Below are 26,284 nucleotides of genomic sequence, written 5' to 3'. Positions count from 1 at the left end.
TCCATGACGATTAACCCGAGCGATTAACGATCTTATGCGAAAAGTTATATTTAAGTACTAAAATGTATAAGTAGTAACTTTATGATTTTTTAGGGTTCCGTACCCAAAGGGTAAAACGGGACCCTATTACTAAGACTCCGCTGTCCGTCTGTCCGTCCGTCTGTCACCAGGCTGTATCTCACGAACCGTGATAGCTAGACAGTTGAAATTTTCACAGATGATGTATTTCTGTTGCCGCTATAACAACAAATACTAAAAAGTACGGAACCCTCGGTGAGCGAGTCCGACTCGCACTTGTCCGGTTTTTTTATATTGTAATCGAACGATTATTTATTTATAATGGTCGACGTATCGTATGTTATACGAGGTTGTAAGTTAATTCTAACCCTACAATTCTACATAGGTACCTATTCTTAAATAATGTTCATAAATATACCTAAGATAAATAACATTCCATGACATGTTTACAGCGTATAAATATTATGTACATATAGTTATCTACGCTAACGAGTAATATAAGGCGCATTTCGATAAGTAATACCTATAATAGAATACTATAAATGCGAAATTAACTCTGTGAACTCTGTCTGTTAACTCTTCGCGCTTAAACCGCTGAAGTGATCTAGATGAAATTTGATATGTAGGTACATATACACAATCACTAAATCAATAAGACTGTAAACTTAGTACTTATATTTGTAGCAAAGAGATAATGGTTGTAGTAGATGTGAACTGTGTGAAGTTTAAGAAAAATAGTTCGACCGAATTTAACAGCTTGAGTTGATGGCGCTATGCAGCGCCGTATGTTTTGTAGTAGGTAGAGTCAGACCGAGAAAAGTCTGCAGCGATTTTGATAGCCCACGCAGTGCAAGTGTCATTTCAAACTTCTATGAAATTATGACGTGTAAATAACACTTGCACTGCGTGGGCTATCAAAATCGCTGCAGACTTTTCTTGGTCGAACTCTACCTAACTGAATTGTCAAACGTCAACTTTTGGCAACCAGGGTTACCACATAATGTATCGAACCGCACAGCGCCATCTACATTAGCTGCCAATTCGAAGCAATAATTTGTGTTAAACTTTACACATCTTATACAATCAATTTGTCTTTGTAGATAGATAGGCACCTGATAAAAGTACTTTGATCAAAGAGACGTGCCTCGTCATTGTTGTAGATGACATTGTTTATTATTTATGAATTTTACATTTACGCGTTTATCACACTGATGCGGTTTAGTGATGAAAATGCCCGAAAAAATGTATTGTTAGAATTGTTGTTAAGGGGCCCACAGATTACCAGTTCGCCGGACGATAGAGTCAGACCGTGAAAAGTCTGCAGCGATTTTGATAGCCCACGCAGTGTCAAATTAAACGTCAAACTTCTATGAAATAATGACGTATAAATAACACTTACACAGCGTGGGCTATCAAATCCGCTGCAGACTTTTCTTGGTGCGAGCTGTCAAATTTTGCTTTTAACTGACAGGCCGATATCGTCCGGCGGACTGGTAATCAGTGGGCCTTTACTGTTTTTAATATTTCGATATTTTGAAACTTGGGCGATATGAATTAAGTCATTATGACATTCGGCCATTTTAAAAAGGAAATAATTTGTCATATAAGGCATTTTCGGACTGTTAAAATTTAGGACAAATAAAGACAATTTAGTCATTAATGTCGTAACATGATAGACTGTTGTGTGTGAGTGTGACTTCACCTCTGGCGTTGATAGGTATATTTGATCTTACCGGCATAGTGACCAAGACTCGGATACCAGTTAAATTTTCAAACCGTTCAAATGTAGGTATTAGACGTAAAATCACTTACAGACGGGCGTATCGGACCGTTACCTTGGCCTGTTCGATCGAGGGTAAGATGGTTTGCCATACGTCTGTTAACGACGGTCCAGTACGCCCGTCTGTTAATACTATAAAACCGGTTTCGGTTCTGTATTCAAAAATTTAAAACGGTTAATTTAGTTTTAAATAAAGTTCTTTAAATAATCGCAGTCTCAAGTATAATTCAGAGCGAAACCGAAACAAACCAGTATTTACCGGTATGAGTATTTTAAACTGTAGGGCTACCGCCAATACCGAAATTCGCAAATTGCGGGGATCTTACTCTTTTACTCCAATGAAGGCGTAATTAGAGTGACAGAGAAAAATGCCCGCAATTGACGATTTTCGGTATTGGCGGTAGCCCTACTGGTTCCGAGCCTTGCTAGTGATAATAACCGAAACAGAACTGCTCAAATAGCGATAAAATGTATCGGTTTCATGGAAAGATAGATTAATAATAAATAAATAAACATTTTGATGCAATGGTCTTTTTATCCAGCGTGTTTTATTAATTAAAATACACAGAAAATACAGGTCATCTGATCGATTTACGTTATGTAATCTCACATTTAAAATATATTAATCGTTTCATTTTAATTATATGAATAAACAACAACTGTTGTGTAAAATAATACAGTTCATTATTTAGTGCTTTGTAAGTCACCACGTCTTAAGATAAACAAATATATTAAGCAACATTTACCTACATAACTTTCATAGCGTTCATATTTGACTAGTGTCTTAAGAAGCTAACATTGACTTGTAGTTCACTCTATACATGCTCATACAAAAAAACACAAAGGTGATATATTATTGGCCGGTACTGTATAGGTCTCCATAATATGGAGACTTATACTACAAGGCCTAAGCCGTTACGAATCATCCAAATTTAAAATAAACTGAGTCACTTTATTTATTAGCTACAATTAATAAATAACTGGGTATTAACCATGTAGGTACATATTCAATTTGTTTATAGGTAGGTATGCAAGCACCATATTCACGGAATAACGGCCATAATGTTACGGGTTTTTATTGGGGACTAGCCACACGGCCTCTTTCTGATTCGCTTTTTAACGTTTTCCTTTGAGTTACTTAGTGAAAATTTCCGCTGTTAGAGATAGGTGGGGTGCTGGGGTACCTACATACTACTAAAAAGTAAATGCAATTGTGTGTATCCTATATATCTAAGGCATTGTGAAACATATATAATTATAAAATAAGCAAACTTTGCAATAAGCACTAATAAATACGAATGGTTTGTTAATACGAGTATTCGTATTCGTTGCATCATCGTCTTTTTTTTCTGAACATTAAAAGTTGATAAGTTGACAAGGAAAAAAAAACTATCTAAGCAGACGAAGTTCTTTGGCAATAGTAAACATATTTAATAATAATTTATTAAGACAAATTCACAATGATTTCACAATTAACTAAAATCAATTAGGTTATTACTTAAACGCCCGAAGCCCTACACAGGTGAGCACTTCACATGAATTCGTGAATTGGTACAGTCACCCGCAATAGTATGTTACACAACGAAGGCCGCTAAAATATCTGACCCGATCTTATTTGTAGAGTCATAATCATAAGAACGTGTCACATATTTTTGCGGCCTTCGAAGAGTAACATATTATTGCAGGTGACTGTACTGGTGGCGTGGTTTGAACTGATAGGTGAGTTTCTCAGTTCGTATTCCGGGTTTCGAGGTAAAAAAAACCCAAAAAGTATTAAATTTCTTGTTAACGAAGTGAAAACATTACAGGAAAAATGAACCCTAGAACTAGACTTCAAACCTGTCAGATAAAACCATTTACAACGTCCACTTGAGTAAGCTATTGGCAGTATTTAACCTTATATTGTCTAAAGGTTACGTAAGTATACGTTTTTTTAGTGGAATTAATGAGAAGTTCAAACATTATTATCTAAACAAGATCAAACTTTCAGATGTTTCTAATATTCTTTGGTAGTTTGAACAACTACACGTTTAATTACTGTGCTAATGCGTGCGGCTTTAATGACTGGGGCATGCATTTAGGAATTAAATGCATGCCCCAGTAAGTTATGCCATAAAGATCTCGATTAGCTACTTAACAAGAGCACATATCTAACCTCTTTGTTGGTAGGTAGCTAAAAATAGGTAATTATATAAAAGGGTTTGACCCTTTATCGATTAAAATATAAGCGTGCTAAAATTTTGCAGAAAAATACCTACTGCGTACCTAAGAAAAATAACCTACGATAGTAAAAGTTAAATATTCTAAGAAGGTATGTGATGAGACTGACGAGTCATCAACTCATCACTGTAAACTCATTTGGAATGTGTTCAATTATTTAATTTAATAAAAGGTGATTACTAATGGTTAAGTTATTTACCCACGGGTCCTTTAACCGTTAAAGATTTGATTAAAAGTTAAGCTCAGCGTTTTGTGCAATACGTTATTTATAACTTCCGTTATTAAACCACGCCTAAAGGGGATTTTACCTAGATATTTAAGAAAATATTGTTGCAATATCAACTTTCAGGTTATGTCTAAAAATTAATTATTTATGTCTAACAATAGAACTATTTTTTTTACTCAGACTACGAGATCTATCGATTTAAAAAGGAAAGAAAAAAGTTTCCGAAACTTTAGTTTTTCGAAAAAAACTTAATGGTACACTTTTCTGAATAGCCGCGGATACCAATTGTGTTTTTATACCGGTTTCATGTACTTCGTGTACTTGACGTGAAGTACTATCATTTCGGTTTGATTCCAAAAATCGTTATTATTAAAACTGCTTTTAATAGCCCCTCCTTTTCCTGCGACACCGCGCGACGAACGAACGAACGACCAGTGGCGTAGCTAGAGGATATGGCGCCCGGGGCAGGCACCAAATTTGCCGAAAACAAACGAAAGGGTTACTTGTGAGTTTGGGATCGTAGACTATTCGTAGGTAGAGCGCGCTTTTGGACTGATTCGAAGGGTCGAAGGTGGCATCCAGGTACTCCTGCCCAAAGGTGACAGCAGTATTCATTATATGGAATCCGACTTGCGACTTACATAAAATACACACAGTACCCCAGAGTAAAGTATCGCCTCCCTTTATTGAGCATCGAGTTTTTTTTTTTTGATACGAGCGCAGCCTACCCTGCAAGGTGGCTATGAAATTGGACGTCACTGGAGATGTCGACACCGAGGCTCCCAATACTCGCTGACATGGGAAGGGTTGTGCCTTGAAAAATGGGGTTTTCTTAGCGGTAAACGCGCAAAATTGAGGCTTGGTGGGTTTGAATTGGACTAAATTGTCCCGATCCCACACCGAAACTCTGGATAGAATGCTCTCGATATCTGACAAAGGTTTTTCGCGACATTCTAGCATCACAGAACGAGGGATGTTGGCACGGCATGTGCGGCAGGATGGTCCAAACCTTGACATCCAAAATTTTTTTTTAGACTCCTCACGCTATGGGCTATCAGAATATGTATGTTAGCCGATTTTTCGTAGTTTTCGATTTATGTTTTATTTTTTACTTTTAACTTTTGTTAAGAAATTCCGGCGTGAAGCAATTAATTTATTTAAAAAAACTATTGAACTTTTTTGAATGTTTCTTTTTGTAACATAATCCTTGACAAACGGCGCAGTTGCTAAAAAAAATCAGCATCCTCACTTGGCTGAGTTAGAAAAGAAAGACAAAGTTTTACGTTCAAGCATGTCAAGCTTAGATTTTGCGCTTACCCAAAATAAATAAAAATACAAGCCATTTCAAGGACTTTTGGTTATTTTAGAAACTGCTAGACTCTAAGTTTTTTTAAAAGGTCAAAAAAGTGATAACTAATAGTCATAATTTGACAGAGTCGCCGGTCAAAGGAACTGATGAGGTGGAAAGCTTCCAAATTAGTAATTCATTTTAAAAAATCCTCTTTTGTTATTTCTACTATTTGATGGGGTCACTTCCCCATCGCTTTTTTTAAAAGGTCAAAAAAGTGATACTTAATAGTCATAATTTGACAGAGTCGCCGGTCAAAGGAACTGATGAGGTGGAAAGCTTCCAAATTAGTAATTCATTTTAAAAAATCCTCTTTTGTTATTTCTACTATTTGATGGGGTCACTTCCCCATCGCTATTTCATGTTATCAGTGCAAATACCACAAACAATTAAATAGAAGGCATAAAAGCAAAGCAAAGCTTCAGCCCGGAATTTCTCAACAAAAGTTTAAAGAAAAAAAAATCATAAGAAAACTACGAAAAATCGGCTAACATACATAGGGTATATTCTGATAGCCCATAACGAGAGGAATAGAGGATTTTCAAAAATAACTACATTCCCGTTGCCAGGGAGGTTCTGGGATTATACTGAGCAATTTTACTACGGGACCAACCCCGAAGTCGCGAAAAAAAAGTGTACCCTCCCATAGAAAATGGACCAGCCAAAATGTATGAAAAAGCCAAATTTTTTTTTTCGCGATTTCGGGGTTGGTCCCTTAGTAAAAGTTGCTCAGTATAATCCCAAAACCTCCCTGGCAACGGGAATGCAGTTATTTTTTAGCCACCCTGTATAGGAAACCCTAGTACTGTCGTCGATAGATAGACAACATGTCATAGATATGCAACAGCTGCTATTGGATAGTCGTCTTTCAAGGTCGAGTTCGAGGCAAAAAGAGTACCTAAAAGATCGGCTTTCTCTTTTGCGTTGTGGGCCAGATTACCATCCGCATTTCACACTTCACAGTGGAGGTAAATACGACTGACAAATGTTTCTCTGCTGCCTTTGGCAAGGCGGAGAGGTAAGTAGTATTTTGCCCATTTTGGCGCCCCCCCTTGTACGGCGCCCGGGGCACGTGCACTATAGCCCATTGCACTCTCGCGCATAGGAGGAGGCCTGTGTCCAGCAGTGGTACGTACCTATAGGTATATAGGCTGAAATGATGTATTATTATTTATATTATATGGTCTGAGGCGCCTAGTGTTTCAAAGAGAAGAAAGAGAAAAAGGAGAGCCGCTGTGACCGGGTGGCCCAGAGGTTATGGCGTTAGCCGCGAAAGCTGAAGACCCCAGTACGAATTCGGCCTATACACGGTGTGACATGAGGAATAATTTTAACCACGCATTTCTGAGGTCAAAAGAAGGAAAAAATTTAATATGAGCTTAGGTCAATTTCGCCAAAAAAAAATTTTTTTTTTTTGTTTTTTAAAATTTTTGAATGTATTTGTACATAAAAAATAAATGATATTGGTAAACTTGTCACTTAAAATTGATTTTTACATGTTTTTTTCGTAAAACCTACTTTTTGCAAAGTGTTACTTGTCACTTTTTGACATCTATCAATAAGGATATTTAGACCACGTCCCATAGCAGCAACACCACCATCAAAAAGGCCTTTTACACTATGTAACAATAAAAACTTGTATTTTTTTAAATTAATATTATCTCTGAAACTAGGCGAATTTCAAAAAAGTTTATAGGACATTTTTGTCTCTAAATATGATCTGGAATACGCTGTTAAAATTATTCGATTTCCTCATGTTACACCGTGTATAGGCCTATATAGGAGTGGCATATTATGCCACTGGAGGGCTTGGTCACTTTCCTCAGTAAAAACTCCTTCATGACTTATGAACAATTTGAAGCCTTACGATTTTTTTTTTACCTACTTTATACCATTAACTTGGCTGAAAGTCTACAGTGGATCCAAAAATATACAGTACATGTTCCTAAGACGTGTCGAGCTTACGCCTTACTGAGACGTGGCTTTACTTTTCTGATGGACTGATCGCCACTATAATGGACTAGAACCTGTCGTTGACGATAGCGTCGCCAGCAAACGGTCTAGTATGCAGCCCGTGAACAATATACAGTAAATACTCATGCAATACTAGACAAAGTCTTCCAAGCTCCAAAACGGCAATATGACAAGCCCACTTCGTTAATTAGGTATTAAATCATCGATCGACGTTGCTTGAAACAGTGAGTCTATAAACGACATCGCTTTCTCTAGTTACACTAAATACTAATACTAAAACACAGACGATATTTTTCTCAGAGACCACATCGAATATTTTTTAAATATTATTTGGTTTAAAACGAATAGTTTACCTACTGTAGGTCTACGCAATGAAGGAATACCTTTTCTATTAGCGGCCGCTCTCTTATAAAATGATTTATTCAATGCCTCATACGATATCTTCACACGAAGACAACATTATGATGGCGTGTGCTCGTTCAAGTGTACAAGTTTTCTGAAAACAAAACACGTAGTTTAAAAACAGAACAACACAAAAGCTTTATGTATTGAATTAATTAATTTTAAAGTATAATTAATTAAGTACCTGCAGTAATCGGGAGATAGTGTTAAGATTTTGTACCACAATGCAACACTTAGTAAAACACTCCATGTTCTGAGAGGTCCAAATATAAACGCCAGGCTTCCATATTCTAACCAAAAGAAGTATGCCAACAACAACTGAACAGAGAGTAGCATAATGAATGGTAGATTCTCAATCAATCTTTTTAAGCCTCTAGAATATGAACTATAAAGTCGTTTCTGTAATGTGTGCGATAACACAAATATAAGAGGGATTTGTATAAACAGTAGTTGTACCCCTCCATACATATAAGTGAACGGCTCAGGCAAAAACGTTCCTTTAATCAATATCCCCCAGGCGAAGACCACGCCCACGTGCCCGTCGATTAGCTCACCGACCGCCCAGGGTCCGAGTGGCACGTAAACTGCATACAGAACGATTGGATAGTATATTTTGTCAATTTTACTCAGGAGCCATAGGCTTCTCAACACATAGCGGGTCAATCTTCTTCGACATGTCGGTGGTTGCCTCTGCCACCGTAAATACACTAACGGTAAAACGTTCATCAAAAGTAGACTTCCAAATATTGCCTGGAACTGAAACAAAATAGTTCATTGTAGTTTTATTTTTATAAAATGTCTAATTTGTTAGTTTTTCATGCCTTCATATACATACAAGGTATAAAATAGTGGGAATGGCATTATGCGTTATCATATTCTTATTAAGAGCAGGTTTTTTTATAAGGCGGGTTGGCCCATTTGGATGACCTGACCCTTATAAAGATGTTTTTTTTTCTCGCGTATTTTTTATTATTTTATTCTTCCTAATCAATCAGATAACACGGGACCCGAAGCTCGTATGTAGCGAAAAGAGTACCCGCCTAGCGGGTTGCTGGTTGCTGGTTTATGTTACACCTTGTAGACACATACTGTAGTGATTAGTGCTTTAATTTGTTTGTCACAGACAAATTGGGAAAGTTAAACAAACATGGTTAAACACCTCTTTTAAAATTATAGTGTATGGCTACACTTACCACTACTCGTGCATCAAGCATAAGGAGTATTCTCGCCATTATGTCGAAATTCAATGTGGAACCATCCATAGAAAATGGATGTTCAACAAATGCCTCTTTTCCCAACTCATCACTGACTGTCACATAGAGATAATTAATATCTCGTAAAAACAAGTGCGGCAGCCATTGACAGACATAAAGAGGTCCTTCTGACTGTTTACAATTCATCCAGCTAATTTTGTCAAATGATATTTGAACAGTGTCAATGTTGACATCACTAAATGCAAGGATCCTTAAATGAGTTGAATCCGGTATCAGTTGCAGGGGTTCTCTTCCAGGCAAAGTATATTTTGCATGTTTTGGGTTTGTGACCAACACAAGAGGCCATGTGTTATGTTTCTGGTCTACAAATGAAAATATACCATGATCTATGGCTGCAAGGCGATACATTCTGTTGTCCTTCCAATCTCCTAATTCAATTTCCATGTATCCTTTCCTATGCCTTGTGTACATTTTAGGAACACGCCCAGCCATAGTGTGCAGATGTCCACACACATATACTTGAGAGCCTTTGCTGTCACCAATCAGTGTCCTTAAATCCAACTTCTCAGTGCCCGTGTCAAGTGATAGGATGCATGATGTAGGGTAGTGCCCAAACCAAACAATATGATCAGCTTTTGCATTTGCCTCTGCTTGTAATGTTCTTATTTGTTGTTGTTCTTGACTGTCAAGAATACCAACAAAGTTGAATGGTCTCCTCAAACCAGGCTCTGGGCATGCATCTATGCCAATAAATGCAACCCTTACACCATTCTTCTCTTCATAATGCACATATGATTTAGGATATGTTTTTCCCTGAACAGAAAAGTTTCTGAAGAAATTTTCTTGTGAGTTTAATGTTCTAATGTTAAAATTATCTGTAAAATTAAAACAACTTTGATTATTTGACAATAAAACAGTAATATTTAAATAGAATTAGAGTAAAATGCAATAAACAGCAGTTTAAGAAAAAGTAAATATTACATTATTAAAAACAGAATGTGGAAATAAATTAATAATATGACAAGATGTAAATATTCATACCATGATTGCCTCTTATGTCTAACCAAACAGTTTCTTCTGTGACTCTGGATTCTTTAATAATATTGTGGTAATAAATCCATTCCGTCTTAACCTGGGAGCTGCCTAGGTTGTCTTTGGCTTTAGCATCAGTCAAGTCCCCAGTTGCCAGCACAATTGCTGGTTTAATTTTTTTCACAGTATTATCGCAAAATTGCTGAAACTGTGATATTCTTCCTGGATCCCTAAATATACTTAAGTGGATGTCCGATATCTAAAACAAAATTGATAACAAAAGAATATCAATAGGAATTTTAAAGATTAGAACACTCATGTGAAACTTTTAGGTGGCTTAGAGCTGCATTTATACCTTTAAAGAGCCGCAAGTGGCTTGCGAGAGTTGCGAGCCACGTTTTACGGGCCTCTATACTAGAGTAAATAAGTTTTAGTCCCTCTCCATTTAGTAGGTTCTTAGAGCAATGATCCATAAAACAAGACAGTGTAGGTCCAAAGTGTGTTGCCTTCACCACATTGCTACATTCTTAGTCTAATAAAAAACGCAGCTCGAATTAATACGATGAAACAAAAGTACATGGGAGTTATATGACATCCCTTTTAGTTGGATATGTATCACCCATAAACTTACTTGCATAAACCAAATTAAATTTTCCTTTGCGTCTGTTATGCGTCCGTATTTATCAGCCAAGTATTTGGTGAAATTTTCGCCTTCTCTTTGGTTTTCAGAGTAACTGTGATCCGTCGCAATACTGTTAAGCAAATTCGTCACAAATATTGAAAGTAATAACAACACGCACAGAAGATATATTGCAGTTTTGGAGAAAGGCATGTTCAACTTTGTTCTAATTAATCCACCATTGGAATAATTTTAATAAATATCACGATTTATAATATAAATTTGCATCGTCAAGATACAAAATGAACCGAACACCGCAAATTTGTTTGTCAATTGACGTCTCAGATTCAGATTGACATTGACAATTATAATGTCAGTGTCAACACTCTACGTTTATGAAGCATGCTAATGATTGCGCAACAGTGCGCAGACGCGCAGACCAAATAATATAACTGTGGCCCTAGTGAAAAAGCTTAGAGGATATAACCAACGGAGCCGCCATGTCTAAAATTTTCGGTACTAAATAGTCTGCCGTTTTTTGCGGGGGAGGGGCACATCAAATGTATAGGTACGTCATGTCAGATAAACGTCAGTCCATACATATGGTTGACATGTGGTTGACCATTGGCCGCCTATTTTCGACAGAGGGGAACGCCTGTTAATGGCGGCTCCATTGTTAATTACTCCGAGTGAAAAAGGGTACAAGTCTTCCGCGGCTTAAGCCCCCTCCAGACTATGTGCGTGAATCACGGCGCGATCTCGCGGAGTGAACATATTCGCGAAGTTGACGTGACTCCACACTCCTTAGAGGATATAACCAACGGAGACGCCATGTCTAAAATTTTCGGTACAAAATAGTCTGCTGTTTTTTGCGGGTGAGGGCACATCAAATGTATAGGTACGTCATGTCAGATAAACGTCAGTCCATACATATGGTTGACATGTGGTTGACCATTGGCCGCCTATTTTCGACAGAGGGGAACGCCTGTTAATGGCGGCTCCATTGTTAATTACTCCGAGCCACACTCGCACACTTCACGGCGATTTCGCAGTTTGGTTTGCGGCAAGATGGCGGAAAAGCATCAGCTGATCGAGTTTAACTGTTAGTTAGTTATCTATGGCATCATACGTGATTTAGCTGTTCTTCCATTTTGTTTTCTTGTGAAACTGTAAAATATAGCTGCTTAATATAATATAATCATAATATAATTAATATTTATCTTGCCACAGAAGAGCCAAAATAGTGTGTAATGTGGAGTCTTGCAAGTTCGCGCCATAGACCTGTATTTATTTCAGTGGTTCGCGCTTCGCGTCTCCTTTGACGCGGGCCGAAATACCGACAAAAAACGGAGAACAAGGCGCGAAGGCGTGAACAATCTGCGAAATCGACGCCACACTCGCGTTCGCGGCTTCGCCCGCGATTCACGCGCATAGTCTGGAGGGGGCTTTAGGTGTAAAAGGGCATAAGTGTTACGTGGGACTTACACCCTTTTACACCTGCGCTGCCCAAGACTTGTACCCTTTTTCACTAGAGCCACAGTTACTGCGCAGCAACAGCGCAAGCACAAGTTAACTATAGTTTGTCAAAGGACTGTCTCATTTCAATCATAGACAGAGAGAATCATACTATCTTTGTCTTACACTAGTACTAGCACCCAAAAGAAAAGGATGAGTATAGTTTTCCTGGTTCTTACTGACTGACAAATTGGTGCGATTGTCAAACAAATTTGTCAGTAGAAAAAGGCGCGAAATTTACTTATTGAAGTGAAAACTTCTTTAGCGGCGCTGAGCACTTTTTGAGGTGGGGAAAAAATGATAAACTCGAGACAGCGTAAAGCCCGCTCCACACTCGTGCGCGAATCGCGGCGCGAAGCCGCGAACGCGAGTCTGGAGTCGATTTCGCATATCAGCGAACTAGACTCCACACTCGCGTTCGCGGCTTCGCCCGCGATTCACGCGCATAGTCTGGAGGGGGCTTAACGCGTAACGCGCTGTACGGGCTGAAATACGAGGATCTCACAGTTACATTCTAACTTTATATCACTCCAATATAATTCAATAAAGCTACATCTTGATGAAATCGCTAATAAAAGTGAACTCTAGTAGTGGAGGCCCTCAAATAATACGATTCCATCTTTAGCGTTTCCGGCCGAGGCATTACATAGTCCTTTTCACGACTACTGCGAGGGTATAAGAAAACATTTGCATAACTATAAGTAGGTACTAGACCGCGATTTCTCTGGTAGCAAATTACTAGCCACTACCTGTGCTGTCTCTTGAATTTCGATAGGCGTTAGTGTAAGAATATCATTTTCTTCACTAGAAAAACTCATTTTTATTGCGAGCGTAGATACGTCTTTCTTGTATTTTTTTGTCAAACACGATTTACACTATCTAATTCAATTTTCCGATCCCGCCTTTTTAATTTTTTTTATCACTTTTAAGAGGCGTTTTTCTGTTGTTTGCTTCAAACCGACTCTATTTTTTTTACCTGGATGCAACCGACTCCAAACTTATGCCGGCTACACACGTAACTATAAATCGTAGCGATTACAGCCTGGCAAAAAAGAGTAGAAATTAAAAAGTGGCAACATTGTAGTGTCGTCCCGTTCTCTTACATATTTTGATTTGAAAGAGACGACACTACATTGTTGCCACTTTTTAATTTCTACTCTTTTTTGCCAGGCTGTAAACTGTGCAGTCCGATTTGCGCAGTTTTATTTACCGTGTGTATGACAAATCGTTGTCGATTATCGTTCATCGGTGGCAGTTGCAAATTATATTAAATAAATCGTTGTCGATGCGTTTGCACCTCATTTGCACAGTTTTATCGTTAGGTGTGGATGGCGATCGGTCATTTCGGCAGTACTGCACGTTGCTTGCTTGTGTGCGCACGTTCATTCTATAAGTAAATAATGAAAAATATAAAAATGAATCCATATTTCTCTTGGTCACGGCATCACGCGTGAAAGGCTGGACCAATTTCGCTAATTCTTTTAGTCTTAAAGATGGTCAAACAGATCTTGTCAGTAGAAAAAGGCGGCAAATTTGAAAAATATAGGCGCGAAGGGACTTTGTCTCATAGAAAATTTGAATTTCGCGCCTTTTTCTACTGACAAGATTTGCTTGACTGTCTATATGTTAGTTATTGTCAGGAGAAGTTTCTTATGACAGAAAAAAAAATGAGAAAGTTGCGCGGAACATTAGAAAATTAAACAACTGTACCGATATTCGGAACCTAATAATAATATTGAGAATGGCAACACTGCGTAGTCGGTCGTATTGTCCTTTTCTAGCATATACGTCCTTCTCTCTCCCACACTGCCACCACTCAGGCAGGTTGCTTTGACAGTTAAACAAGGCAAATTTTCGTTTTTTTTCCGCTTCCGGCCATCGTTCGAGCACGTTGTGGAGACGAACAAATATTTGGAAATCAGGAGAATTCTGTGTTCGTTTTGTGTTTGTTGATAATCTGTGTGGTAGCATTATCTAACATTTGGTAAGTGGAAACAGTGGGAAAAGTGGCAATTACTTCTATGTGAGGTACTTGCCACCTTATCCGCGACGACATGATGTCGTCAAACCCGTTTGACCCCGGGAAACCACCGGATGAATTCGTGGTTGTTTCGAATCCGCCGTCACCCGCCGTTCACATGGATATAGTAGAATCGACTCCCCGCAAAAGAGACCGCGCTGAATCCAAATCAGATGATGAGGCCCCCTGTGCCAAGCAGTTGATCACCCTGAATAAAGGCCCGAATGAAATGAATTCTATCATGTCTGCCGGCATAGAATCGCACCTGCCTCTATCTCAGTCCCAAAATTCACCAAATTCCATTCAAACGGAACATGAAGCAGCCGGTGGCCCCCCTGGCCCTTCCCAAGAATCGCAACTGCCTCTATCTCAGTTCCATAATTCATCAGATTCCATTCAACCGGAACATGAAGCAGCCGGTGGCTCCCCCGACCCTTCCCAAAATCTCGTGACCCCTACGGAGGTCTCCCAAAACTCTCCCTCAGACTCAAACAGTACTATGAGACCCCCCCCCCCCCCCTACTCCCCACAGGAATAATTACTTAGTGTCAGACTCAGGTCCATTTACTGTACATGTTACTAAGGACTCATCAGAAACCTACTTGAATCAAGTGAAGTTCGGACAACTATTATATCAGACCGGTGTAAAGGGCATTAAAGAGGGTGGTGTTAAGAAAGTAGGGCGTAATAAAATGTCGGTTGAGTTTCAAACAGGTGATAGTGCCAATTCCTTTTTGAATGCACAGCTAACAGGATACAAAGCTTTCATCCCAACTTTTCATATCTCGCGCATAGGGGTTGTTAAATACATTCCCAAAGAATTTACAAATGAGGAACTCCCTTCCCTTATTGTCTCTCCTCAAGGATTTGGCAAAGCCATAAAGGCCCGTCGCATTAATTATAAAACCAAGGATCCCAATGATGGGTCTATTCAATGGATGCCCTCAGAAAAAGTGGTGGTTACTTTTGACGGTCAGGCGCTCCCTTCAAGGGTTTTTCTATTTCACTGCTTGCTTGAGGTAGACCCCTACAATCCGCCCACAATTCAATGTTTCAAATGCCTTCGGTTCGGTCATGTAAAGGCTCATTGCCGCTCTCGTCCACGTTGTGCAAAGTGTGCCCAGCCTCATGAGGCCACTGAGTGTCCTTACACTCAAAAGTCTTAAGGTAGAAGAAGCAAAAGTAGCCTGCTTGCACTGTCTAGGTCGACACATGGCAACTGACAAAAATTGTAGTGAGTTCAACAGACAAAATGGGGACGTGAGGTGTTTCTTACTCTGAAGCGGAGAAAATGCATCCTAAAAATAAACCTCTTTATAGTGCCGCAGTCAAGACCCCATCTTCTGTCCACCCCTCAACTTCCTACAAGGAAACAGTGGTTAAGCTGAGGAAGTCACACGCTCCTCTCTCCCCTGGCTATGACCGTAACGCCCATTACGACATAATATCTGGATATAACACGCCCCTTCCGGGCAATGGTGTCTGCTTGTCTGGTGAAAACCGTGATCCGGGTGTCCATCCTCAAGAGCCACCTTCATCTGGCCCCTCTGGCACAGGTACTAACATCTCATACATAATCTCTTCGATTGTCTCTTTAGCTGTAGAATTTTTGGTGAAAAATAATTTATTACCGTCCAACGTTGCCGATTATTTGAAACTTCTCTCCTCTCTTCTCCCTAAGGCCCCATTCGCACGACAGCTTAAAAAGCGTTGCGTTAAAACCCGACGTTGGCGCTTTTTTACCGTTTCCAATATTTGTGTTCATATGAACGCTTAAAAATCACTTGTGAGTCGTAATGCCACGGCAGCACAGCAAAGCCATACTTTATTTGCTATTACCACGTATTATTTAAATATAGCTTGAATATTTCAGGAATTTGTAAGCATAAGTTGACATTTTTAAGGTGAAACTAATAATAATCTTGACCATTGACACCAAAAATTGACACTTGACAGCCAACTGACAGCAGCGCCGGCGCTTTTTTAACGCTTGTGAGAACAGATACACGGAGTTCCGTATGCTCTATTCAATTTGACGCCAACGCTCAACGCCGAAAATCGAACAGTGCTCGATAAAAAAACGCCGCGCTTAAAAACCGCCTTCGTGTGAATACATACATGGTTATCCATTGGTGTCATTCAAACGCTTTTTTAACGCGCGTTGAAAAAGCTGCCGTGCGAACGGGGCCTTAAGGGTAAAATGGCTATTTCGATTCTCCAATGGAATATTAGAAGTGTAAATAAGAATAAATCTGATTTATTATATTTATGTAACAAACATAAACCTTCTGTCATTGCTCTCTCAGAAACCTGGTTAACACCATCTTTCTCATTTCGCTTACAGGGCTATACATGCCTCAGACAGGATTGCCCCAAAGGCTCCGCTGGTTGTTGCCTCCTTATTAAGAATGGTTTAGACTATGAACAAATTACTCTTATTAACAAACCGCATATTTACGTGACTGCCGCTCGAGTCTTAAATATTAGCTTCCTTTCTGTGTACATTCCTCACCCTTCTCCTAGAATCATTTCGTCATTTTGGTCCCTCCTTAATAACTTTCCCCCTCCCATTATTGTGCTAGGCGACTTCAACTCCCACAGCCCCCTCTGGGGATCTCTTTCTCCTGACCCCTCTGGTAGCAAAATCGTAGAACTTCTAGACCATGACAACCTCTGTGTTTTAAATGATGGTAGTTCAACTCGCCGCATATCCCCAACACAGAATCCATCCCCGGTAGACTTGTCTATTTGTTCTCCGGCTTTAACTTCTATAGCTGCGTGGGAAGCCTCTCAATTGTCTTACGGTAGTGATCACCTCCCCATCACCATCACTATTTCTATGGACTGCCCCCTGCCATCTTCGAGCCCTCCTCTTCAAAAATTTAATCTTTTAAAAGCTGATTGGTCGCTGTTTTCTTCTTCACTAGGTAACAAAATTGCTGATCTACCTGTTGTCTCTTCAACAAACTGCCTTGATGTCTACCTTCTTTTTAAAAAATATTTATTACTTTCGGCTGAAGCTCGGAGTAATTAACAATGGAGCCGCCATTAACAGGCGTTCCCCTCTGTCGAAAAAAGGCGGCCAATGGTCAACCACATGTCAACCATATGTATGGACTGACGTTTATCTGACATGACGTACCTATACATTTGATGTGCCCCTCCCCCGCAAAAAACGGCAGACTATTTTGTACCGAAAATTTTAGACATGGCGGCTCCATTGTTAATTACTCCGAGGGCTGAAGAATCCATCCCTTTTAAAAAAAATATTTCCAAAAACAGGCGTCCCTATCCCTTGGTGGGACCCTGAATGCACTTCAATAGTTAAAGCACGCAAAATTGCCGAAAAAACTTATAGCAACAACATTAATAAAGAAAATTTTATTTCATACAAACAAATACAGGCCAAATGTAAGAAAGTACTTATTAAAAAAAAAGAACCCTAAACCCTACCATTGTTTGGAATAAAATTAAAACATTTCGATGTGCGGGGCCCTCTGCCCCTCCTCCTTCGTCTTTTTCTAATAATCCTCTCTGGCTAGATGACTTTCTTAATAAATTGGCTCCTCCTTATGCTCCATATTTTTCTGAAATTCCTTCTTCTGTCTCTTTGTCTACTTCTTCGTCAGATAATTTTCTCTCAAATCCCTTTTTTATTTCTGAGCTGCGGTGCGTACTTGACTGTCTACCAGACTCTTCTCCAGGTCCTGACGGTGTGGTTTACTCGTTTCTTTCTAAAGCGGGCGCTGAGGCGACTTCCTATTTCCTATCGCTAATTAATTGTTTTTTTGACAATGGTGTTATCCCAGACTCCTGGAAGGAACAGTTTGTAATTCCCATTTTGAAACCGGGTAAAAATTCAGATCTTGCCTCCTCATACCGTCCCATTGCTTTGTCATCTACCTTATGCAAAATAACTGAACATCTTTTGAAAAATCGTGTTGACTGGTATATTGAAAATAATAACTTATTATCTCGCTTTCAATTCGGCTTTCGTAAGGGTAAAAGTGTTACTGATAGCCATGCTATTCTGTCAACTGACATTAGACTTGCTTTCTCTAGAAAGGAGTGTGTTGCTGCTGTGTTCTTGGATATCTCCTCAGCTTACGATAATGTCATGCTTTCAGTTTTTAAAAATAAGATGTCTCAGATAGGAATTCCTTCAAAGGTTGTTAGCTTTGTGTCTAATCTTCTTTTGGAGAGGACAATTATATTAAGATGGCAGGGTAATGTCTTGGGAAAAAGATGTCTATGGAAGGGACTACCTCAGGGTTCGGTTCTCAGCCCTCTCCTTTATAACTTATATACTATGGACCTTGACAAGTCTGTAAATTTACATTGTAAAATTCTGCAATATGCGGACGACTTAGTTATTTATTGTAATGACAAATCCCCACAATTAGCCACTAATAAAATTAACACAGCCCTTCTCTCTCTCCAAACGTGGCTTTCTTCTCATGGTCTTTCTCTCTCTCCATCAAAAAGTTCTGCTATTATTTTCTCTAGAACCAGGTGTCCTCCTCAAACATCATTTCTTTATGACAGTGAATCAATTCCTCTCTCAGAGACTGTTAAGTTCTTAGGCGTTATTTTCGACCGTCAACTTAAGGGTGCTCAACATCTAAATTATGTAGCTAAAAAATGAGAAAAAAATATTAACATGCTCAGAGCCCTCTCTGGCGCGTGGTGGGGTGCTCATCCTTATTCTCAAAAACTTTTATATAATGCTTTCATTAGATCCCACCTGGATTTTGGTACTTTCATATTTGAACCTTGTAGTGTCGAAGCTCTTAAAGTTCTTGAAAAGATACAATTGAAGGCGCTTAGAGTTGTATTAGGTTGCATGAGAAACTCCCCTAAGAAGGCAATCCTGGTGGAGAGTGTAGACCCCCCTCTAGATCTCAGGCGGAAGTTTTTAGCAGATCGCTTCTTATCCCGCACAGTTTGTCTATCATCACATCCCCTTATCCCCAAATTGAAATTATTGCAAAATTTCTGTAACACTAAGCCTTATTGGCGCAAGAAGTCTAAACCTAATTTAGTTCTTAGCTTGGAAAAAATATCATCTCTCAGAGCCCCCATTCAAAGATACCCCTCCCTCCCTTTACTAAGCCCAAAATTGGGCTAATTAACTGTGGTAAAAGTGAAAAATGCTTTCCATTTACATTACATTTATAAAATTATAAGGTATAAAATAACCTAAGATTCCAGGCCTATCTCGACTCATTTTTATTTTAAAGATGAAAAAATCTTTGCACCCTAATATAAAATTGTGGTCTGGAGACGCTTAGCCTCATAACTTGGGCGGCATAGAGAATACTAAGAGATTTAGTCACCTAAAAGACCGTGGAATGTACCCACTACAAAAAGGGTTTTAAAAACAGTGACTGAATGGTTTGCACGAACGGTTCTAGCACAACTTCTGGGCGGTCACGTCTAGGGCATGACCCTCTAGTTCTCAATTTATACATAATTATAACATTGTGATACTGTTCGCTTTGCACAATAAAATAGGGAAACAGGAGCACGCCTTGCGAAAAGGCGAAGCTATTTTGAAACGCGAACTTTTCAAAAATAGATTGAAATATATAAATATGTCTTTGATGTGGAACATGTACACCCAAACAAATGCAGTCATTTATTATATGGTAGCAAAACTCTGCCAAAGTGTTAGTCTGTCTGTACAGTGTAACCTGAAGGCATCAATGAACAAAAATCTCTTGAAACATGGTGGATTAATTAATTTACACCCCGTCTGTGTCTTGCTCCTACCAAATCCACAATTTAAGGACCTCAACCTATCTAGGTACCCTTCTTACTCGAGACCTGAAAAAATGTTCGCAATAATCTCATGCAGTCAAGTGTCGGAAAACTAGGTCCACACACTTAGCGCTACCGTGAATATATATCTAAGAAGTCTGTATACTGCCTTCCAGGAGGCGGGATGTTAATAGACTAGCCCAAGGCCTATTGACTTCCTTGAAACGATGTGACCCTTCAAAATTGTGCATGTGTTGTCCGTTCCCAGACGAGATTGCCAGTAATTAACATCAAAATATTTTACTACAGCAACATTGCTAGAACTGGCTTTGTCTATAGATGCGATTTCTAGGAACAAATCAAATTATTTTGATTTGTATTTTATGAAGTAGTCATATGTAAATTATTATTTATTTTTTGATATATGTATATTATTATCTATTATATTTCAGTTTTTCTTTGTCTATGTTCATAAAATCTACGAAGGGTAGACGTGCCTCTACCCTCCTTGATAAAATAAAAAAAAATCTTTGTCAATTGGCCTCTTTGATAGGCCTTGATTTGGGTCTGGCCGGTAAGAACATAGACAAGATAAAAGTCTGTAATGTCAATGCTGTCATTTAAGTCATTTAATGCAAAAATATAAATTTTCATATAAAACGATTTATTCACTTGAAATATATTTATTTACCTATTAATTTTGAAAATAAAATCTATTCACATGTACGAGCAACATATCTAAATGCGTCTTCGCACAGACTTAGTTAAATTTAAACCGTTGTCTCTCTTCCTTCCTTGCTGTATGTATCCGGCAATGGCGACTTTATCAACAATTCTTATCCGGATTATGGAAAGCCCTAATGTGTGTGTGGAAACCGTTGTAGTAAATCAGAAACAGCGATAATTTCAAGGTAAGATATATATTAATCTTTAAATAAAAATGAGCGTGCTAATTACCAAATTCAAATATAATAATTTAATCTTACTATCCCCGTAAGTCCCGCGGACGCGTCCGAAATTATAATCAAAATTCAACATAGATGTAAAACCCCACAGTGTTTAAGCTGGTAACCCTAGGAATTAGCGACGTTAGTAATTAGGAAGATAGATTATATTGTTTAATTTTTTGACTATTTTGTTTTAGAAAGTGAATCAGCAGATGGCTTGAGCGTGAGATAATAATATAATCCTGGGCCGTCATATGATTTCTTGGAAAAAGCTCAGAAGGGCACGTATCTGCCGCATATCCAAACTAGTTTCCCGGTGACCAAGAACGCTGCGCGGAGCTGTGAAGCAGAAAATGTCCGATAACCGGATAGATGTAATAACAACTTGTAACCATTTGCCATATCAGTGTATGTATTCATATGTATTATGAAAATATTTATATCTTAATAATACGTAACTTTTTGTTACCTTTTATATTTCACGAATTTCTGAATATAGAACCTAATCATTATCTTTTAACGTATTTTTTTACTTATTGTGAAATGCTAATTTAAGAGCCCAACAACGTGCACACTAGCGCCACTGCTAAATAATCGTGATTATTTAAATTTAACGACATGTATTTAAAAAAGGGGCCGCTACGGACTGTATTGTGTATTTAGGTACCTTTTGAATACATCAAACTAGATTTTATGTTGCTGGATTCGTCGATCTATGAGCTCAAAACAAAAACGGCCGTTTTAACTTTGGACGGGTAGATTGACGAATCCAATAACATAAAAACTAGTTTATTGTATTCAGCAGTGGCGCTAGTGTGCACGTTGATGGGCTCTTAAAAACCTGACCCCAACAAAAAATAAAAAAATACAAAAAGAAATTCCCTCTCTGGGATTCGAACCCAGGACCATTAGCTTCCTGAACTGGATTACTGCCAATACCCGCTAGGCTAAACGGGTTGTCAATTCTAATTACAATGGTATCCCACCAGAGCGCTAGTAGTATAAACGAACTTTTGAAAGGGACATTTTTTTGTATGGAGTTATCGTTCTTCTCCTAGTGAGTATTATATTCTTTGGACTAGCCTATATCGTAGGCCAGAGATATAGTATACAAAAGCACACTGGCCCAAATCCAGTAATATAATAATTTCAGAATATAAAATAATTGACAATTCTGCGTATATTTGATATCAAAAAGTTACAGTTATCCTTAGTTCATAAGGAGGATAAGTATACATAAATATCAAATAAATTCGACAAAGTGTTGACTCTAGCATTGGATGAAATAGGTCCCTCTTAAAGGGCCTCTGCACTGTTGGCTTTGGGCCCACGGGTGCCCGGCAAAAGGTCGGGGACCCCATGGTTCCGCACAGTTATTGCAAATAATGTAAAATCACTAAATAAACACACAAATCTGCATTTAGGTTAAAACACATGCGATGAGCTAAGGTTTCGAATTAAGTACCTTATTCTTAATAATTTACACACTGGAAAGAGGAAACTGAATATTCAGAACTATGCAATGTCTATAAATGCTTTACATAAATTAAGCCACTTAAGCGTTCAGAACCAATCAAGCTTATGTCTACTAGTAGGCACCAGATAAGGTAAACTTACTGCATATATAGAAATTAATGAGTACAATTTAGGTCACTTGATGATAGCTAAACATGAATATAATCAGAATGAGCCTGCACCTATACAAATATAATTGATAAGGTTCTGTGGCATTTCTATATTAACCATTTGAACGCCAAGAGCACCAAAAAGCGTCATTATCATTACTAGTCGTGCCAACATGAGTGTTATGTTATGGCTTAAGCTCTCAAAGTAACCTTCACAATTTTAAGTAAGGTTTGTTTAGGTACATTAGCTCGCGTTCGCGTTAGTAAAGCGTACAAAGGATTAAATGCATTTTATAGCTATAACCAAGTATATAGCTCACATTCGCTCACAGTCATGAAAGGAATTCAGTAATTCCCTATGACATTTTAGTAAGTAGGTACCCAATACTAACTTTGTGGGTAGTGATAGTGATATAACGAATATGTACAATATTCGTCTACTTAATCCCGAGAGATTTTGGAAATAAGATAGGTCTTGTCCTTGTTATATTCCTGCAACTGCTTACTTTACTAGATAATTATTATCAAATTTGTTAATAATTGGGAGTTATAAATAAAAACTACTCGAGTACTTTATAAATAATTCTTATCTCTTCATATTTTAATTACATCACTCCTTATCACAGATGCTGTATGCTCCTTGAAGAGTAGACTGACTTAAAATCTCATCTTCTTTTACCTAGTTTCACATACATATAATTAAGTATAGCACCCTTGTGGTGACTCACTTATCCTCTTTGAAAATTTATAAGTACCTACATTAAGTACATATATAAAATGTAAAGTTAGTATCATAATATAATTTTATATCAAAATGTATGTTTTACTAAATACCTCTCTCCTCACAAGTGTTAAAATAAAGGGTGTACTACATAATTTATTAAACACTCGTAATATAATAATATTACATATACATAATAACTACATGTATAATCACATTGGCTTGGCGTCTTCCCACCACCAGGCGATAACAAACACGTCTCAATATTATTATTAGGTTCCGAATATCGGTACAGTTGTTTAATGACAGCGTTTTACACAAAAATAAAACGCTAATTAAATAACTTACCATATTCGGAACCTAAAGTTTTAATCCTGCCTGGTGCCGATATCGGAGGCGTGTGGAGGCACTAAAGTCTATTTCAATAGAACTTAAGAGCCGTCTTACGAGCCGTCCTAGCGTTTAGCCGTTTGTAGGACGGCTCGTAGTCCGCAACCCCCATACACAATCCTACCCAACGAGGCGGACTACGAGGCGGCCTACACGGTAGGAGTGTGAATGGGGGGCTTTACTAACCATGTAAACAAACCGCCATATTGAAATTGTCTCTGAATGATGAATTTACTAGTGATGGTCAAGCATTATTGATTTTTATGTTTTAAATGATACTCATTGCTGTAGCGAACCGTCACCCCCGTCACCAATGACCATAGACCTGTATAATAGGGACAAGACATATTGTTCTATACGTACAATTGCTTATACAAATAGCACCCATTTTGACGGCACAAACATAAATATCTATCTATCTCGTTTTTACTCAGCACTGTCACCCACAGCAAAAAAGGATGACAGTATTTCGGTACGTACATAAAGTGGTTCATGAAAATACGTAAATACCTAATGCGGCCGAAAATCCGCCATGTTTAGCGGCCTAAATGTCATTGTCAGTCAGTTCAGCCGGTACTTGTCCTGTCAAAAAGTCGTGGTGAAAATGAAAATTATAAATTATCTTTCAGTATTTTGCTTCTGTGTGAAAATAATTGAAGCCAAATGTGAACAATTACGTCGCGAATATGCCAGTGTGTAGTGTATTAGGGTGCTGCATAAGCAAACACCAAATCAGCCATCTTTAACCTTACACAGGTACGCTATAATTTACATTAAAAATATTGGTTATTGTTAATGTTCCTGGGAATTTTAAGGATGATTCACATTATAAATAGCAAGGTTCTTATGTGCAGTTATAGATCATGAAGTGATTTGACTTATTTAACTATATTTTTACGCTTAAATAATGTAAACATTTCAGCTAGGGTTGTACTTTATTTATCGACTTTGATATCGATTTATTATGATTGTTTATTTATATTTTCTTATTTTATCATGCTACCCCGCTTAAAACCAACTAAATTATCTTAATTAAATAATTAAAACATGTTTTACAGGTTACCAAGAAATGAACATAAAAAGAAAAAGTGGTTGGAGACGGAGACCCTGACCGACTCTCGGGAGCACTCGGGTCCGTGGGGTCGTTACTCCACAAGCTGCCCTGGGGGTTTTTTTTATATTATTATTATAGTTTTTTTTTATGTAATTCGACATTAAGAGACCATATAGGTACATCAATAAGTAATTGTAATATGTTAGTTTGAACTGTGGCCTATTTTATAAAGCTACAAGTTACAATTTACAAGCGGAAGTCTCGTTCTAACACATAGGGTTAGAAAGAGACTTCCGCTTGTAAATTGTAACTTGTAGCTTTATAAAATAGGCCACTGGTAGTTGCAGTTAGTTGTATTTTATAAAATTGTTGATGTATTGTTATTATTATTGCTTGTATGTAAATTCAATGTTGACGTGTACAAGTGCCCTTTTGGCCTATTTGCTAAATAAATGTTGAAGAAGTTGAAGAGCGGAAGACATTCCTTATTTTTGTAATTAAATAAATGTTCTGAAGGTGTTTTGTTTTTTTCACCCGTCGCTTGATAAGTTTGAATTTGTATCGCTCTCACTTATAGGTACGGCGCACCAAGGTCGAGGTGCGGTGCGGTAGTGTGTTACGGACTTTAGGGTTAACAACACAACAAAATTGATTGTAATAGAGGCAAAGTCTAAGAAAAACACGTACACTTATTCTGACATCCAAAACAGATGGCGCTGTACTGCGCCATGTGTTTTGTGGTCACTGAGTTGTCAAACGTCAACTTTTGAAAATCAGAGTTAACCGATAAAATCGCAATATATATGGAGTTGCACAGCGTCATCTCGGTTTACCTGTTAAATTCGAAGCACGAAATTGTCTTTGATTTTACACATCTTACTCAATCAAAGTATCTTTTCACATAACAATATACTCATAAAGAATATTTACTTACTTACTATTAAAATATAAATTCCACAAATAACTCATACATATTCATTCATATTTTAAATGTATGTATCGATAAAACCTAGTAACAGTAAAAATCTTTTGGGCAGCACTAAAACCGCCATGTTTAGCGGCCGGATGACGTCACACTGGCACGCATTTTTCGTTGACGTTTCACTTCCATAGGTTTCATATTTCAGTGTGGTCAAGACTCTTACTTACTACTTTACTAATGTCAAACCATATCGAATAATAAAATACCAAAAGTAAAAAACAAGTAGTTACTTATTTTTAATTTGTTTAATCACGATCAGAAGACAAATTAGTACTTAACAATGATGTATTAGAAACTTAGAACCGCGGCGGTAGGTACTGACCTTGGGTTGGGTAGTGTGTAGCGGGTTTATAGTAGGGCTCCCGGTATCCGTGTTACTCTTTGGTACCCTAAATAATTAAATCATGCTTACCAAAAAAAATTACTGAACACCAAAA

General features: G+C 38.1%; 1 protein-coding gene across 1 annotated transcript; it reads right to left on the bottom strand.

The window, feature by feature from the left end:
- Window positions 1-2,326: 2,326 nt before the first annotated feature.
- On the bottom strand, window positions 2,327-11,164 carry LOC134792088 (transmembrane protein 62-like). The gene is made up of 5 exons (XM_063763261.1): window positions 10,846-11,164; window positions 10,224-10,473; window positions 9,162-10,057; window positions 8,153-8,724; window positions 2,327-8,062 (listed from the first exon to the last, which is right to left on the bottom strand). The coding sequence occupies exons 1-5, from the start codon at window positions 11,044-11,046 to the stop codon at window positions 8,026-8,028; spliced, it is 1,956 nt and encodes a 651-aa protein (XP_063619331.1). The 5' UTR covers window positions 11,047-11,164; the 3' UTR covers window positions 2,327-8,025.
- Window positions 11,165-26,284: the final 15,120 nt, after the last annotated feature.

This window comes from Cydia splendana, chromosome 1 (assembly GCF_910591565.1).
Source record: "Cydia splendana chromosome 1, ilCydSple1.2, whole genome shotgun sequence".
Taxonomy (NCBI): Eukaryota; Metazoa; Arthropoda; class Insecta; order Lepidoptera; family Tortricidae; genus Cydia; species Cydia splendana.
Note: the sequence above shows the minus strand (reverse complement) of the source record. Positions and strands in the feature narration are given on the sequence as shown.